Raw genomic sequence first — 17,930 nt, forward strand, 5'->3', positions numbered from 1 at the left:
AAAAAAAAAAAAAAAAACAGGAATCAGTCATTAACAGGTTTGTTAACAAAAACACATTTGTTGTCAGAGGCATTCATAGGGTTTGAAAATTATCAGGCCAAAAAAAGTGAAAAGAAAGAAAACAGCAACAACAACAACAACAACAATAATAATAATAATAATAATAATAATAATAATAATAATAATAGAATTAGTACAGTACACTGTGTGTTTCCAGGCAAAATGTAATTTGTAAACAGAGATATTCAACTTTTTGTCAGCAGACAACTATTTTACTGTGGCAGTAAAAGTTGAAGTTCAAGATAAAAAGCTTTCTTATTTCTTATCGTATTGAACGTGACTCAGAGGAATAATTAGGATCCATATGAAGTCTAATAAGAACAATGTCCACAATCCAAAGAACATAAAACTGAGACAGTCAAGAGTCATACACAGAATAGTCACAATATAACACTACCTAGAGACAGATCCGAAGCCGTGGTCAGTGATACAGGCAGCAGGGGCCGTAGCACAGAGTAACCAGAATACAGGGAAATCCCAGACAAGAACATAGAAAAACAAGACAGGTCATACACAAAGTTCAAATGGTAAGACTTCACGATGTGACTACATATCCATGTTCTTTATATATGTACGAAACATCAAATGAGTGTAACCGGTGAGAAAGTGTTCTATAACTTGGGATATGGTGCCCTCTTGTGGCGTGGTGATGAAATGTCCATGGTGTGCGTGAGACATATAATATATATCGTACACATCGGAACATTTTGTATTAAATTAACAGTATTAATTCCTTCTAAGTGAGGTCTCTATGAATTTATTCACTTTCCCAGAGGTTCCGTGCATCTCTTAGGCTTATGGTGGCTTGATGTGATAGCCCATGAGTGTTCTAATGATCCACTTCTTTATGATGTTGGTTCTCAAACTGAAACTCCTGGATCTGATCTACTGGTTCTCAAAAGGACAACAGTCAGCAAAGAGATGCATGGTCAATGTGTACACACAATGTCCAGGGACTGTTTGCTGTTGTTTGCCTGGTGTGTCCTGAGACATGATTGTCCCTATGTTAAGCAGTACAGTGCCATCAGGATTAGTGTTTGACATGGAGCACTCTGAAAAGGCATCAAAGGTTGCTGTTCTTGGCCCCAATGACAAATCCTCTCATTTGGTGGTGAGTTGGTCGAAGGATTAAACTATAACCACAAATTAATTTCCTGTAACAAGAAGCTAACCACAGGAAGGCTCTTGGTTGTCTTACATTGCATGAGACTGGCCAGTTTCTCTCTGCTGCAACTGTCCTCAGTGGCCACTCCACAGGATGGTGTCATGAAGTGGAATGTATCTGGTGCATTACACAACCTGAATAGTATAGAGTACAGAGCCAGTAGTGAAGGCAGCGTTTGATTTTGCCTCAGGTGCTGGAAACACATATTTGGTTAGGAATCTTGTGATCTGTGAGTGTGAGGAAAGAGGATGCAGATCACAACGTTTTAAAAAAGCACATGAAGCCACAAATGAATAAACTGGTACACTATTTCCACATATAAGAACTGGTTGTTTTAAAACTCATACATAAAATACATCCATTCTGTGATTAGTCACTGTGGCAGATGTATTATTGGTGTAGCAGTGGCCCAGGTCCCATCACTCCTGAAAGTATAACAGCTAAAGCTAATGATACTGTAGGTTATGTGGTTAGCATACGCGTTCACAGCAATATCGGCTATGAACTGAAGCACTTTATAATTGAAATGTTCACAATACACATATTAGATTATGCTGTCTGACGCTGACTGCGTCGACTTCAATGCATCATTACTAGTGCGGAAATTAGTGGGTCCATGTCTTTTCTCAGAGCTGTCACTAAGTAGTCTAATAAACCTTTAAATGACTCCTAAATACTCGACCATTTACAAAAGATTTTGTACATTGGTCCCACTCTTGGGCCTAAGGATTTCTAAGACTTTATTTTTTAGCACTGAAGACCAACATTTTAGTCTGAGTAGTTTTATTCATATCGACCCTGATATAATTTCTAGAGATTAATAGATGCGCTGCTGTAATTTGAGAGATTCATACGAAGTTGGGAATTAGTCAAATAAATTGTATTTTGTTTTTGTAGCATTTTTAACAATAGACATTGTCATAAAGCAGCTTCACAGACATCCAGAAGTAGATATAGATCCCTAATGAGCAAGCCAAAGGTGACAGTGTCAAAGAAGAGCTCCCTTCCTTCTAAGTGAGGGATAAAATCCTTGAGAGAAACCAGACTCAAAAGAGAATCCATCTTCTGGGTGACACTGACTATGTTTACATGGACGGCAGTAATCTAATTATTGACCTTAATCTGAGTAAGATACTAATGTGATTAAGGTGTTTACATGAGTCGCTTTTAGAATACTCCTGTCATGTTCCCATTTTACATGTTATAGAACATAATTAGATTAACAGCCCGCGTCATTACGTCACCGCGCCACGCTGTCCGACGTCCCTCCAGAATTTCACATATCAACATACAGTTCGTCTTCGTTATGGTACCGTATACAGTTTTGGGTGTTTTCATTTATTTTTTTAAGAACGCCTTAAGTGCAGTTAATTATTTGTCATGCTTTATGTGCTAATAGACAACTGCTTGAAGCCGTGGGTGTGTCCCAAATCGCGTAGTTACTGTCTATATAGTAGCCGAGATACATGTATTTTTCCCCACTACAGGCCTATAGTAGGAAAGTATGCGATTTGGGACACAGCCGAACTCTCTTGTTCGCCGTAAAACTGCCGTGTGTGATCGTGTCCTGTCGCAAAATGCGGTGAAAACTCACACGACGTTCATAATGTGATTAAGGTGTTTACATGTCACTACTACACGTCCATAATGCCACTAAAACAGGAGTACTCCACCTGTCTTAATTAGATTATTGCTTACTTCGATTATGACCTTAATTAGATTAAGGTAAGTAAAAATTGCTGTTTACATGCTAGTTTCTTAATTAAAGTATGGGTTAATCGGATTAAGAGTGGATTATTGTTGTCCATGTAAACGCAGCTAATGGATAGTGCAATACTGTACATACAGTTGCAAAGAGAAAAGGCAAACAATACTAAGTGCACAGTAAATTCCCTATTGTTGCATTAACACCCAGAGTGTTCATTTGAGTCCAGTGGACTTATATAAACACTGTAGGGTGTAAATTCAACACTGTGGGTGTTAAATCAACACTGGTGATTTTGCTATGTGTGTTGAAAAGAATTGGCATTTTACTATGCACTGGAAGATGGCGTGTGTAATTGGATCAGTAACTGATGTGAATATAGAACTAATCTATGAATACCTGTATCAGTAAGCCATCCTACCTGTACAGTTCTGCCATACTCAGTACAGTTACATATTGCATGCATAGAGACAGTTCACAGGTTAAAATATCAGTGGAGGAGCATGTGCTGGCTGTATTCTGTGAGTCTCATCCTTTGATAAAAAGAGCCAATTTCCTTGTTGGGAAAGGATTAATTTGTGAAATATAAGATTAGCTAACCTTTAGGAGAGTTCTCTATACATATCTGTGTAAATATGACCTAAAACAACATCAGATTTTCACACAAATCCTAAAAGTAGATAACGAGAACCCAATTAAACCCTATTGGATGTAGGCTTTGCCAAAGAGTACATTAAAGGCACTCATGAGCATATTTTTTAGGCCTCTGCCACTTGGTGGTGGAGACATTGTGTTTTCAGATTGTCTGTTTGTCTGAGATTCGCATTAGTGCGATAGCTCAACAAGAAGTAGTTGAATGTTCATAGCCTTATATGGAATTATCACTGTAACCTGCAGATGAACTGATTAGATTTTGGAAGTGATACAAACAGGATCAAGGTCACAGCAAGGTCAAATATCTGAAATAGTTTTTCTTCAATAGCTTCCTTCCTGTGTGAAGGATATTTTAAGGGTATTTCAGGCATCACTGTCAATGCTTTTGTTATTGAGTTCTACTTTTTATGTTTTGGGGGTTTTATTTGTTTTGTTTAGTTGTTTCAAACATTTGAGAATTACAGAAATGAAAATACGTATCTATGTGGGCTTGCTTAATGAGGCTCATTAAGAGTTAGAGAAACAGTAATCTCTGTAAAAACAAGTGATTTCTTGTCATTAATCAATCAGACGATCCAGCTCTGGTGTCGTCTGACTGCGACAGTACCTATGAAACAAATCACAGTGACAGCAGTGATTTTGCACAGACTGAGGAGGATGGAGAGGCTCAAAGACAGTCCTACAACAACATGCAGGATCTTTGCAGGACATTGCAAGCAGAGACCCTTCTTTTACATCCTTTACTACCATCAGAGGTAACTCTGTTAGATATCTTCTGTTCATATGTCCAATTTGCTGTAATGATCACATTTTGAACATATTTCTTAAAATATCCCCAAAATAAGCCTATGACTGTTGTAAGAATATTGAATGAATAACCCAAAGTTTGTCTTCCTTTTTAAGAACAAACCTATTCTAGCCCCTGAACCACTGGTCATGGAGGGCCTGGGGCCTCTAATGAGTCAGATCAACAATTGGAACTTCCCAATATTCAGCCTGGTGGAGAAAACTAATGGGAAGTGTGGTCGCATCCTAAGCCAGGTGAGGGACTGTAACTGTAACGATATGCTACCATGCATTGGGGAAAAGCACATAATGCATAAAGACAATGTTCATCCTACTAAGTCTAAACCATTACCGTTATAATATTTGCAAGGAAAAACTGAATAACCACAATAAATGTAACAGGCTATTATTAGGCTTTTGGCAAATCATGGGCATCATATTTAGGACTGTATGTACCTGTTCTGGCACTAACCGGAGCCCTGTAGTTTTTCCTAAAATATTTAAATGGGCCATATTACTTAGTGTGAATGAGTTGTCATAACTCATAACTGGGAATAAACTCTTGATCTTGTCTTCTTCCTTGTGGTTCAATAATTTGTCATTGACGGACCTTCTATTGTCTGACCATCGGCGCTTAATGATCGATACCGCTCTAGTAGTGGCTGCTGTTCCTCCTAAACTTCTGCTTTTAATGAAAAGTCCCCTGTGGAGTTTTCCTCATTGTTTACCCAATCACTGCATAAATCATATGCATTTTTCCAGTGCTGAAGAATTGCTAAACCAATTCAACCAGTTATGTTTACTTGCGCTAGACACCACTGTTCTTTTAAGCTTCCACGGGGATAAACAGTCATATACTTAGTTTTAAATAACTGTGTAAAGAACACAGCATAATTGGAAAGCCTTGAGGCTTTATGTGTAATACCTTCAGTTGAAAGACTTAATGTCTTATTACAATAGTACGGCCTCTTTGAAAAAGTTTTTCTTCAATAGCATCCTTCCTGTTTTAAGTATATTTTAAGGGTATTACTAGCATGTTCATTAGTTACAAGAAGGACTAGATTTGTTTATCATGACTGCATCCCCATCGATGCCCTTGGTGTCGACGTCTGTTCCCTTTTAAAGGGAACTCAACATTGTGTGAGCTCCACGCTGTGGGAGGCGCCCTTGTGCATGACCGACATCTGAAGCTTGTGTAACATCGTGCCTATTTATAGGCCTGCCGTTATCAGGTGATGTGGCAATTAAGCACACTGCATGATATAAAAACGGCACCTGTGAACCATGCCGTCAGCCTTATTATCTTCAGCGAGACTGCATGTCGGTTCTTTGTGTAACGCTTGCAAAAAGACTCTTCATTTCCTCTCTATCTTTTTTTTCTATCTATTCTCTTTTAAAATCTATTCTCTTTTTTAAAAAAGTAAAAATCTCTTTACTTTCTGTCCCTTTAAAAAAAAGAGAAAAGTATGAGTGATAGAGAATTTAGGACGTGTGTTATGCCTTGCTCCCATTTCATCATGGGGGGATGGGGACACACTTTCTGTGTGAAGTGTCTAGGGATGGAGCAAGCCAGGGCAGCCCTCGAGAGGTCTGACTGTGCACATTGTGAACGCCTTACAACTAAGCAGCTCCGCTCACGACTCACTCTCTTTGCGGCCGAAGGGAGTTTGTTTTCAGAGCCTCGCAGATCCTCAGGTCTTGGGGATCTCATATGGATCTGGAAGAGAAGCCAGAGATGATCGCTGCTCTATCTCTTTATCTGTCTACCGGGTCCGGCTCTCTGCCGGATTTTGGAGCTCGAGTCGCGGCAACTCCTTCTAAGCCAAAAAAAGACTCCTCCTTCTGCTATGGAAAGGCTCTCCTTTCTGACTCCGAGAAGCCAGAAGGGTGTGACAAAAACAGAGAGCAGCTCTCAAGCATATAAAGAGCTGCTTGAAGTGATTACTAAGGCTGGATGAACTTTTTTTCTCCCCAGTGAAAATAAATCTCACTCACACTGCAGAAAACTCCCCTTTTTTCCAGAAGTGCATGACAAAATATCATGCTTCTGGGAAAACTATGCATAAGCCGTATTTATAACCCCATGATGTCGGATTATTTGGCCATCGTGGGGAATGATCGGCACGGCTATTTAGCTATGGTGGAGCTAAGGTAAAAGCAGACCTGCTGAGTGAGCTTGACATACAGCAGCAGTTAGCCAGTTCCTTCTCCGTTGTGTAGATTTCACCCAGGCACCCACGAGTGGAGCCCAGGCCAGCACTAGTGTGAGGGAGGCACAGAAGGCAAGTGTGGCGGCCTAAAACCCCCCAACCCCCCCCCCGCCCCCGCGAAGAGCCAGGGGAACCGGGTGGCCACAGTTGCAGCCTGCTAATAGGCCTGATCTGAGAATGATCATAATGGCCGTGCAGACAAAGAAGGAGCATTCCTGAGGGACCACAGAGGGATGTATCAGGGGACATGAGGTTGTTAGGGAATTAGCCTAATTAGTATTGCAGGCATTCTGCCCTCCTCCATTGCACCTACTGTGTCCAGTAAGGGCTCTCTGTACTAACATCCACCGCCGCTCCGGCCAGTGGCGTAAGCTCCGGCCAGCTGCATCTCTAATTGGATAGTGGAAGCAATCTCTATCGCTTATGAGGCATGCAGGCTCGCTACGTCTCTGGGCATAAGGGCTCATTCCACTAGGGGGGTCACCTCCTCAAAGGCCTTGTCCAACGGGGTATCCTTACAGGATGTGTGTGCTGCTGCAGGGTGGTCTACGCCACACACATTCAATCGATATTAAAGCCTGGATATACATTCCACCCCGGGCTTTAGTGTCTTGCAGTGACCCTCAGGCTCGGCTGTTTTTGTACAGGTCATACCCTCAGTATGACAGAGTGGGTATTGTCGTTCCCACAGCGTGGAGCTCACACAACGTTGAGTTCCCTTAGACAGGGAACGTCTGGGTTACACATGTAACCCTATTCCCTGAGAAAGGAACGAGACGTTGCGTAGCTTTGTCATACTGGGGCATGCCTGTGAATTGCGTCTTTGCTTCAGATAATAGAGGCTGACACCGCGGTTCACAGGTGACGTTATTATATCAAGCGACACGCTTAATTGCCATGTTGCCTGATCACGGCAAGCCTATAAATAGGTATGATGATACACAAGCTTCAGTTACCGGTTACGCATGAGGGCACTTCCCACAGCATGGAGCTCACGCAATGTCTCGTTCCCTTCAGGGAACAGGGTTATATGCGTAACCCAGATGATTTTCACAACTAAACACAGACCAAATTGAAGTCCTTTTCATCTCCTTTTTATTCATCAAGTTCTCAAATTTCCCATAGTCCTTTAGTGCTCCCACACCTTATTCTAGGCTTACCTCTAGCAAGCTAGTAATTTTTCATCGAGATTTGAGTTTTACACAGCATGTTAAGAAATTGATTCAGTTTTCTTGCTTAGGAAAATCCCAAAAAATTTAATAAAGTCTGTCCGTTTTTACACAAAGAAAGTTATTCATTCTTTTATTTTCTTCAGGTTTGATTACTGTAATGCTTCTTATGCCTGAACAGACAGTCGGTTGCTCAACTTCAAACCGTACAGAACTCAGCCTTGAGGCTTCTGACATGAACAAAGCACTCAGCTCATATTACGCCCCCTTTTGGCCTCCTTACATTGGCTACCTGTAAGCTATAGAACTGATTTGAATATTATTTTAATAACTTACAAAGCATTACATGGTCTTGCCCCAGAATACATTAGTGAGCTTTTAAATTCATATTCTCTTGCTAGACCTCTCAGTTCATCTAGCCTGGGTCTGTTGGCTGTTCCAGTCTCTCACTTAGTATTAGTTTTTAAATGACTTGTTTTTATAGCAGTTCAGGTTTGCTGGGCATTGAGAGAACCTGCCTGAGCCCTGTATCATGGCTGTTGAGTCTTTGGCCTAGGGGCTTGATGGTGCACATCCAGAATTTTCCACCCTGTCCAGATCCTGTACACCTCCTCTGACAGTCTGAAGATGACAGTGCAGGGACCCACCCAGCTTTCCATTAGCTTGGGTGGAGAGCTCTCATTTCCAACTGGGGTTGAACACTCTTTCTGTAGCCTGGAGTATCTCTCCCAGGCAGAACATGTTGTAAGTCAGTTTTTTGGCATGCACCAGCCCTTGTCTGGTGTCCTCTCACCAGGTCATCAGCAACCCTTACTAACAAACATACCCTGGCACCAGCTCCTCCATAGAGTGGGCCTATGGTGGGGAGCCAAATGCCAGGTCTACAGCTGTGTGCAACTCACAGACAAACAAATGCATGTCTGGATCCCTGTCCTGCTGATGTTGGATGTTATAGATGGACTAAATTGTGTTGTCAGTGTCTGGTTGAAACATTCCACCAAGCCATTGATTTGGGAATGTTGGGGTGGTGTGTATTTCTGATCCTCAAGCAACAGCATGACTCTCCAATAGTGTACTCCATAGTGAGTGGCATGATTGCATCCCTGGTCATTGTGCAGCTACTTGGTGCACCTTGGTTCAGAATACTTCCTTGACCAAATTTTGCACTGTGCTGAGCAGTGGTGCTCTGGTGAATGTAGAGGAGCACTGACACTGTTCCTTACACATCGTGCAGGTGACATAGCAATGCACAAAAACTTCAACATCCAGTCTGCAGCTGGGCTAATGGAAGTGCTGTTACAGATGTTGGGGTGTCTTGGTCACACTGAATAGGTCCATTTCAGCTGGCCCATGAGTATCATTTAGTACTTTTTCCCACAGGCTCTGGGGGCAGACGACAAAGCACAGGAGCAAGGATAGCATCTTCCCAGCAACAATCCACAAGGCTGTCTCAGACTACCAAGTTGTATACCTTCTGCTTCTGAGTGGCCCACGAATGACAATAACTGACCAGTCCAACCTCTGGCCCTGTGAAGCCAAATGAGCAGTTGCATCAGCTCACCGTAATTTTACTGGGCCTGCTGAAACTCTTCTGCAGTGATACCAGAGCCCACCACCACTGCAGCCAATGCGTCTGCCATTGATGGTGAAGCAACCACTGCCATCACCATTACACACTGTAATTGAGACTACAGTTGACACAGGATAAAGCACAAGTTGTCTCAACCCAGTCCCATGAACATGACAATGAGATCAGTTGCCTCTCCAGTCACTAGATCTGAATCCAAGAGAGCACCTATGGGATGTAGTAGGATGGGAGATTCACAGTATGAATGTACGGGTTGACAAACCATCAGCAATGATGTGATGCAATCATGGACCAGACGATTTCTTTGAGATCAGGTCCTAAAACTTAGTAAATTTAACATATGGAAATAAATACTGCATAACATTTTTTTTTAAATCAGCCTATATGTAAAAGTCATGTATAAAAACATAATTACACCCAATTATTCAATGTGTGTACCCACTGTATAAGTTGCTCTCTCATCTGCATCTTTTCCAGAGACAGGGTAGTCAATTTCTCTAAATTTCTTTCTGAACATTAATGGATCGTTATCTGATCAAAGGTGGTGATAGCCTATGTGAGCACTCTTCTGGTTAGCAGTGATATAACCAGACTTATCATGGCCACATCCCTGGGATAAGTAGAAAAACTTGTGCAGAAAATAGAGCAGGGGTGTCAAACACAGCCTAATCAGTGTTCTAACCGGACCCACCAAATGACTGTAGAAGCCATGTTATAAATGAAAATTATCTTGTGGACTTATTGAATTTAAATATTTGAAAAAAAGAGCTAGTTTCTTTTGTTCCACTCGGGGCAAAATAGAGCACTAAATGCCCGAAATGTGCTAACAATATGTAACTGTCCATTAGCAAGATAAACATTATTGCTGCAAACATGGCTCTTTCAAAAATAAGAAAAGAAGACAAAAAGTGTTGGGTTTTCCAAGGGAAAATCTGATGACAAATATATGAAGACATGCATCCTTAAAGCTGCAAAAACCATGTGCTCTGACAAGCAGCAAGCTTTACCCAACATCAGCCTGAAGAGAAAATTTCAGCTGTCTCTGAAAACAACCAGTTAAAGGAAGTCATTTATTGCTTGTTTAGTGACAAGGACATTCACAATGGCTTGCTGTACCATAGAGAAGTAACATATTGTGGTATGTGGGAACTATGGTATTTATTTGGATGGCTAGGACTCCCCCCCTACAGATTCGGATGAGTTCTTTCATGATGAAAGAAATCTCTTGCTGAGCATGAGCACCTTAATAACTGACCTTGAGACACAACATGCACTTGCAGATCTTAGCCTGGATATTGATAATTCTGGCCTCAGCTTTGTTAGCGAGCCATGCCATGCTGTGCCTTCTAATGGAAAAGTGCTATTATTACCATACGCCTATAGTGTGCACTAAGTTGTGTGTGTCATTACCTACACACAGTGTAAAATAAATACCAACAAATGCTGGTGATGTCCCTGATACACAAATACTAGCACGACACTCACTACAATGCCACAGATGTGCTGAAAATAACAGACAACCCAAGTAATATGTCGTCACTTCTGGTGCTATTGTGTAGTTCAGTAAATTAAGATTTAGGAAGTGGAAGATATGGTGCATGTGGGTATTTATGTGTCATTCTTAGGAGTTCTATATACTTTTTTTTCTTTTAAGGTTATGATGTAAGCCTCAGTTGGCCAGACCATTATCTTTCAGTGGTCTTTATTTGTCAATTTTGAAGTCTCTGATCTCCAACTGCGTGCTCTAGATGTCTTACAGGCTATTTGAAGATACTGGTCTCTTTAAAATGTTCCACATCCCAGTGAAGGAATTCATGAATTACTTCCATGCCTTGGAGAATGGTTACAGGGACATCCCATGTAAGTAGGAGAGAGCAATAAAGGAATTTGCATGAATTAGGTCCATTGGTTGGTCCATTTAGCATTAACTGTCATTCTAGAGCTGATTATAACAAATTGTATAATGTTGTTTTTGTTATTGTTGATATTAATATTGCGAAAGGAAAATAAGCAGAACTGAATTACCTTCTGTGTATACTATTTATAGTATTACAGCCGCTTGTATCTCGTACATAACAAATTATTCTGTTATTGCAAGCTACTGCTTTTTCTCATCTGAACCACTGCATTGCCCACCAGCAGCTTGGTTCAGTACTGCACCTCTCTTCCACTTCAGATCACAACAGGATCCATGCAACAGATGTCCTCCATGCTGTCTGGTATCTTACCACACAGCCTGTACCAGGCTTACCTTTGCTGGCTCACAACTCTATATCAGTCAGTGATTCAGGTAAGAATAATTAGCATTTTAGCATGATTTGACTACCATTTTTGGGAAGGTCAATTCCTTTCAGTGCTTCAAAGTCATATATCTAGGAATGTTGGGCCTCATTGATCAATCTTTTAGTAAACTTTGTGTAACCCAAACTGAACAAAAATTTTCAGACAAAAAATTATGCAATTTAAACTTATATAGTATAAATTTGATGTTGATCAGGTTATGGTTTATATTAGTTACCTTATGCTAAATTACTACATACTCAGGAGCATGAGTAGGATACGAACATTTTCAACACCCAATTTCTTGGGTGATTTATGAATAAATCCATTCGTATCCAGCTTGATAAATGAGGCCCATGTGTGTATGTGTGGCTTATTCCTAGCTTTAACTTTTAATGGTCTTTTCTTTCTCCTTGCTTGTGTAGACGCTGTCAGTGGGATCAGTCATGGTAATATGGATTATCTGTTCTCTAAGACCTACCCAAAAATGGAGGATGGCTATGGCTGTCTTTCAGGGCTTATTCCTGCCTTGGAGCTGATGGCACTGTATGTGGCAGCTGCCATGCATGACTATGACCATCCTGGCAGAACCAACGCCTTCCTGGTGGCCACCAGTGCTCCGCAGGTAGAACTGCTGAATGAAAAATTACTGAATGAAATTAATAGAGACTATCTATCTGTCTGTCTGTCTGTCTGTCTGCCTGCCTGTCTGTCCGTCATGAGTGTTAGGCATTACAGGAAGGATGAATGTAGTCTGTTAACAGTAAGAACAGTAAGCTTTGTTTGCTGAACATAATGGGCAAATGTATGGGAGGTATTTTGTGCCAAAAATAATTTTTAAAAAATTTAAACTTTAAATTTTTTTAAAAATTTAAACTTTCTTTTCTTTTACTTTTCTTCTACATCATATAGATATTTTGTGTCCATAATTATAATTGAAACGATAATAAGAAAAGAAAATCCAGACTACATTTTGCATTTTCTTGATGAACTGTAAAGTGAGTGCAAAATTAAAAAAAAAAAAAAAAGCAATAAATAATTTGCCTGGGCTACATATCTGATTAAATGCATATTAAAATATTTAATGGATAAATAATATCAAAAGCAATTGCAACTTGCAAGTACAGGTGCATATCAAAAAATTTGAATATCATGGAAAAGTAAATTTTTCCCTGTAATTTTATTCAAAAAGTGGAACTTTCATATATTCTAGATTCATTACACATAAAGTGAAATATTTCAAGCCTTTTTTTTGTTTTCATCTTGATGATTATGGCTCATGGAAATCAAAAATCCAGTATCTCAAAATATTGGAATAAAGAATTTATAATACAGAAATGTCGACCTGAGAAGACTCTAATCAGATAATTAACTCAGAACACCTGCGAAGGTTTCCTGAGTCTTTAATCCCTCAGTCTGGGTCAGTACACACACACAATCACGGGGAAGATGAAAGTAAACGCTGCATTTCATTTGGAAATCAAGGTTCCAGAGTCTGGAAGAAGAGTGGAGAGGAACAGAATCCAAGCTGCTTGAAGTCCAGTGTGACGTTTCCACAGTCAGTGATGATTTGGGTTGCCATGTCATCTGCTGGTGTTGGTCCAGTGTGTTTTCTCAAGTCGAGAGTCGATGCAGCGTCTACCAGGAGATTTTAGAGCACTTCATGCTTCATCTGCTGACGAGCTTTATGGAGATGCTGATTTCCTTTTCCAGCAGGACTCTGCACCTGCCGACAGTGCCAAAACTTCTAGTAACTGGTTTGTGACCGTGGTATTACTGTACTTGATTGTCCAGCCGACTCGCCTGACCCGAACCCCATAGAGAATCTATGAGAGACACCAGACCCAACAATACAGATGAGCTGAAGGCCGCTATCAAAGCAGCCTGGACTTCCAGAACACCTCAACAGTGCCGCAGGCTGATCGCCTCCATGCCACGCCGCACTGATGCTGTAATTTGTGCAAAAGGATTAAAACCCTGACCGAGTATCGAGTGCATAAATTAACATACTTGTCCGAAGGTTGAGATTTCTGTATTTTAAATTCTTTATTCTAACATTTTGAGATACTGGATTTTTTATTTCCATGAGCTGTAAGCTGTAATCATCAAGATTAAAAAAAAAAAAGGCTTGAAAAATTTCACGTTATGTGTAATGAATCTAGAATATATGAAAGTTCCACTTTTTGAATTCAATGAAATTAAATTGAATTTTTTAAAAATGAACTTTTCCACAATATTCAAATGTTTTGATGCACCTTTATGTGATTCCAGTATTTCAGCATGGAGGTAGTGAGGGAAGTGACTAAGAACCCATTGACCATTGTAACAGAACTTCAGAAGTCCTCCACAGAGATGTGAGAACCTGCCAGAAATTTAGTCAGTCCATCCATACTCAATCAGTAAGGCCTTTATGGTAGAGAGTAAAAGGCAGACAGCAGGCACTTAAAACACTACACTATGACTGGCGAGAATCAGGTACTGCTCATCAACTGGTAATATCATCCCTACAGTGAAGCATGGTGATGAAGCATGCTATGATGGTGCTTCTCAGAGGCAGGGATAGGGACATTGGTCAGAATTGAGGAAAGGATGAATGCAGCAAGATTCTCTCAGGTCTGTCAGCAAGATACTGTAAGATACAGAGAAGTCCTTGAAGAAATACTGCTCCAGACTGCACATGACCTCAGACTGGAGCAAAGGGAGAAACTGCCCAAATCATATGTGCAAAGCTTGTAGAGACTTTCCGAGAAAACTCAAAGCGGTAATTTCTGTCAAAGGTGTTTCTACAAAGTAGAATATGAATAAAGAAATAATGAATAAAGGATCAGGAATCTTATCTAAATGAGATATTTCAGGTTTTGATTTTTTTGGTTGGTCCTAAAAGTAGACATTAACTGGTGACATTAGCCAATGTGAGAGAGGCCTTTAATTGCTTAGAAGTTACCCTGGGCTCCTTTGTGACCTCACAGACTATTACACGTCCTTTAACAATGGTCTTGAATTTCCTCCATTTCTACACAATCTGTCTAACTGTAGATCGGTGGAGTCCAAACTCTTTAGAGATGGTTTTATAAACTTTTCCATCCTGATGAGCTTCAACAACTCTTCTTTGGAGGTCCTCAGAAATCTCCTTTTTTCGTACAATGATACACTTCCACAAACATGTGTTGTGAAGATCAGACTCTGATAGATCCCTCTTCTTTAAATAAAACAGGACGCTCACTCACTCTCACCTGATCATCATCATCCCACTGATTGAAAACACCTGACTCTAATTTCACCTTCAAATCAACTGTTCATGCTAGAAGTTTTGCCACCCACAGATATGTAATTTTGGATCATTTTCTTTAATAAATAAATGACCAAGTATAATATTTTTGTCTCTTTGTCTACTTTTAGGACTTGTGAGAAAATCTGATGATGTTTAGGTCATATTTATAGAAATATATATATATATATAAAGGGTTCACAAACTTTCAAGCATCACTGTAACATCAACACAAGCCATGACTGAGTAAAGCATCAGGATGAATCATTGAGGTCCAGAGGATGAGTGGTTTCACAACAGTAGAAGTGTGTCAGGATCAGGCAGCAGCATCATGTCAGGCAGCAGGAGTGCATGAACAGCTCAATAGATCCTGCAGTGGTTTAAAAAGTTGCACATTGTGATCAGAGTGCAAGTAAGGACTCCAGCAAGGTCTTAGCTATGGGCAAGAGCCTGAAAGTAATGAGGGCACCCTGGGACATAAAGCATCCTGCCCATTAAGCCCCCAGATCTGCACTGTTAAAGAGGTGGGGGGAGGGAGTGGGGTAGGTGTGACCATTCAATAATTTAAACCTAGGATTTTCAGTAAAGCTACAGCAACCACTGTGATTGTACATTTAATGTGTTAGTAAGGTGAAGTGCAAATGCTAGGACTGAAATGCAATTCAAATGAGTTATCTGACATATTTTCTGACTGGGTTAGGTTAACTCTGTTTTCTATTTCTATGCCAAATGTTTGTTTTAAACACACCATAGTGAGTGGGTCCCATAATAATCTCACTGACCCCTACTGAGTCTTATATATCAATAAACACTGCTCTCAGAAGGTCGTGTAGATTATCAAAGTGAATATTGACATCACCAATGATTATTGTGTTTTCAAAATAATATTTTTTTTTCCGCTATATTAAATTATCCACATTCTTGGCTAATGCCCAGGTTATAAATAGTCGTAATTCCTCCTCCTCACCAAATACATAACAAATGGTATATTTAGCTGTAACACTAATACATGTACTGTATGTAACTGTTGTTTTTTTTTTAAAAAAAAAGGATTAAAAAAAAGGGGGGGAGGAATAGATATGCAACAACTACATTAAAACCTCAGGAAAAGGGTCCAGATTAGCTACTATGTATGAAATACTAAGTTGCCTTTTTTTCCTATTGATACAGTATCAGTACATATAAATGATCTGTTAATTGCATTTTCCTCATGTCTAAATGCTCATACAGTTAAATGCTCATATGAATTTGTCATTTTTGCTTGTGCAGGCGGTGCTGTACAATGACCGCTCAGTTCTGGAGAATCACCATGCTGCCTCTGCCTGGAATCTGTTCATGTCCCAGCCTGAGTACAACTTTCTGGCCAGCCTAGACCATGTGGATTTCAAGCGCTTTCGCTTTTTGGTTATTGAGGCCATTCTGGCCACTGACCTGAAAAAGCACTTTGACTTTTTGGCTGAGTTCAACGCTAAGGTGATCGCTTACTTCCATAATGCAGATTGATCATAAATGAAACACTACAACTTGTCAACTTGTCATTTGCATACAGGTGGGGCATGAAGGTTGCTCAGGTATTGACTGGTCCAATGAGAATGACCGGCTTCTGGTCTGCCAGATGTGTATCAAGCTTGCTGATGTTAATGGGCCACTGAAGCACAAAGATCTTCATCTTCAGTGGACAGAGGGCATTGTCAATGAGTTTTATGAGCAAGTATGCAATGCATTCATATACATATTTAATTTCTCCTGATTCTCTGAAATTGTGAGATATTTGGTAATAATATCTATGAATGTCAAGAAGCTTTAGTACTGAGTGAAAGCTTAAGTTCCCAGGAACGCCCTGTGTAATTGGAGCAATAATGCAAAGGTCCTTAGCAACCAGTTGGTGGATCAATAATGCTGACCCAGAGTCACTGGAGAAAAGCAGGGACATGTTGTTTCCTGGCAACAAGCCCCTTCCTTTTCAGCAGTGTTGAAGATAATGGTTTTACAACTGCACGGTTGACAGCAATAGACACCTATTAATACACTAAATAGACTCCACATGAACTGCATATCTCAGTATTATGCAACAAATCACATTAACAAGTCACATTTTATTTCTTTAACACCCCTCAAATAGGACACAGCCTATTTACAGTAGTTCATGTGAGAAAAGGTGCTGCAATTGTGAACAGAAGGAAGAAGATGACTGTTTTGTCAGGACCCCATTTACAGCATTAAAAAATCCTAATGCATAATCTCTCTCTCTCTCTCTCTCTCTCTCTCTCTCTCTCTCTCTCTCTCTCTGGTTCTTGAATGATTCATTCAAGATGGCCTACATGATGGCCTTTTGAAAGACATTGCCACTGGTTGCCATAGAAACAGGAGGTCTTGATAGCTGTGCTTCATTGTTTATGCATGAATGTCATTCCAAAAGTGCAGTATATTAATTTCTTGTCAATTTTGGCAATTAAGGATTTTTTTAAATTAGGCCCACTGGACATATACGATACAGTCTTCAGGTTTTTGTGTTCGTGATCCAATAACTCTTCAGACGTACAGACAAACTTTTAAACACAAAAGTTTAGAACAGTTGTTTTTTTTTCAGATCAAACTGATCAGAAGGATTGTGCTGGGATATATCACACATTATTAAAGACAACATGGTGGATAATGCATTTTGCTTTCACCCCCTAAACAAACAAGTTTAGGCTAGACAAGACAAATGTCTAGCCCCCCCACACACACACAAACACTAGATAGGATGAGACCATGATCATGCGATGTGACAGGCAAACATTGCAAAACACAGACAGTACAGGCCAGGTCCGGTTGTGAAATGGCAGTGCGGGCCATGAAAAATGAAAGAAAGTGTATTAAATCTTTTCAGTGTGTTTAGGTAGAATGCTGAACTTGTCAGATTGATAGATCCACACTGCAAAAAATGTCGGTCTTGAAACAAACAAGACACTTAAATCTAGTTAAAGTGTACTAAAATCAAGCAAAACTGACTTTGTAAGACTAATATCTAGTCACTAAAAATGTTATAAATATTTTGTTAAA

General features: G+C 40.1%; 1 protein-coding gene across 1 annotated transcript in view; it reads left to right on the plus strand.

Annotated features, from left to right (window-relative positions):
- pde3a (phosphodiesterase 3A, cGMP-inhibited) overlaps positions 1-17,930 on the plus strand; it is an 80,802-nt gene that overhangs the window by 53,753 nt on the left and 9,119 nt on the right. The window contains exons 7-13 of the mRNA XM_053650850.1: positions 4,155-4,339; positions 4,488-4,625; positions 11,086-11,197; positions 11,514-11,627; positions 12,043-12,242; positions 16,155-16,358; positions 16,435-16,596. Coding sequence (XP_053506825.1) covers positions 4,155-4,339; positions 4,488-4,625; positions 11,086-11,197; positions 11,514-11,627; positions 12,043-12,242; positions 16,155-16,358; positions 16,435-16,596 — 1,115 coding nt within the window. The remainder of the gene's footprint in view (positions 1-4,154; positions 4,340-4,487; positions 4,626-11,085; positions 11,198-11,513; positions 11,628-12,042; positions 12,243-16,154; positions 16,359-16,434; positions 16,597-17,930) is intronic.

This window comes from Ictalurus furcatus, chromosome 19 (assembly GCF_023375685.1).
Source record: "Ictalurus furcatus strain D&B chromosome 19, Billie_1.0, whole genome shotgun sequence".
NCBI classification, from domain to species: domain Eukaryota; kingdom Metazoa; phylum Chordata; class Actinopteri; order Siluriformes; family Ictaluridae; genus Ictalurus; species Ictalurus furcatus.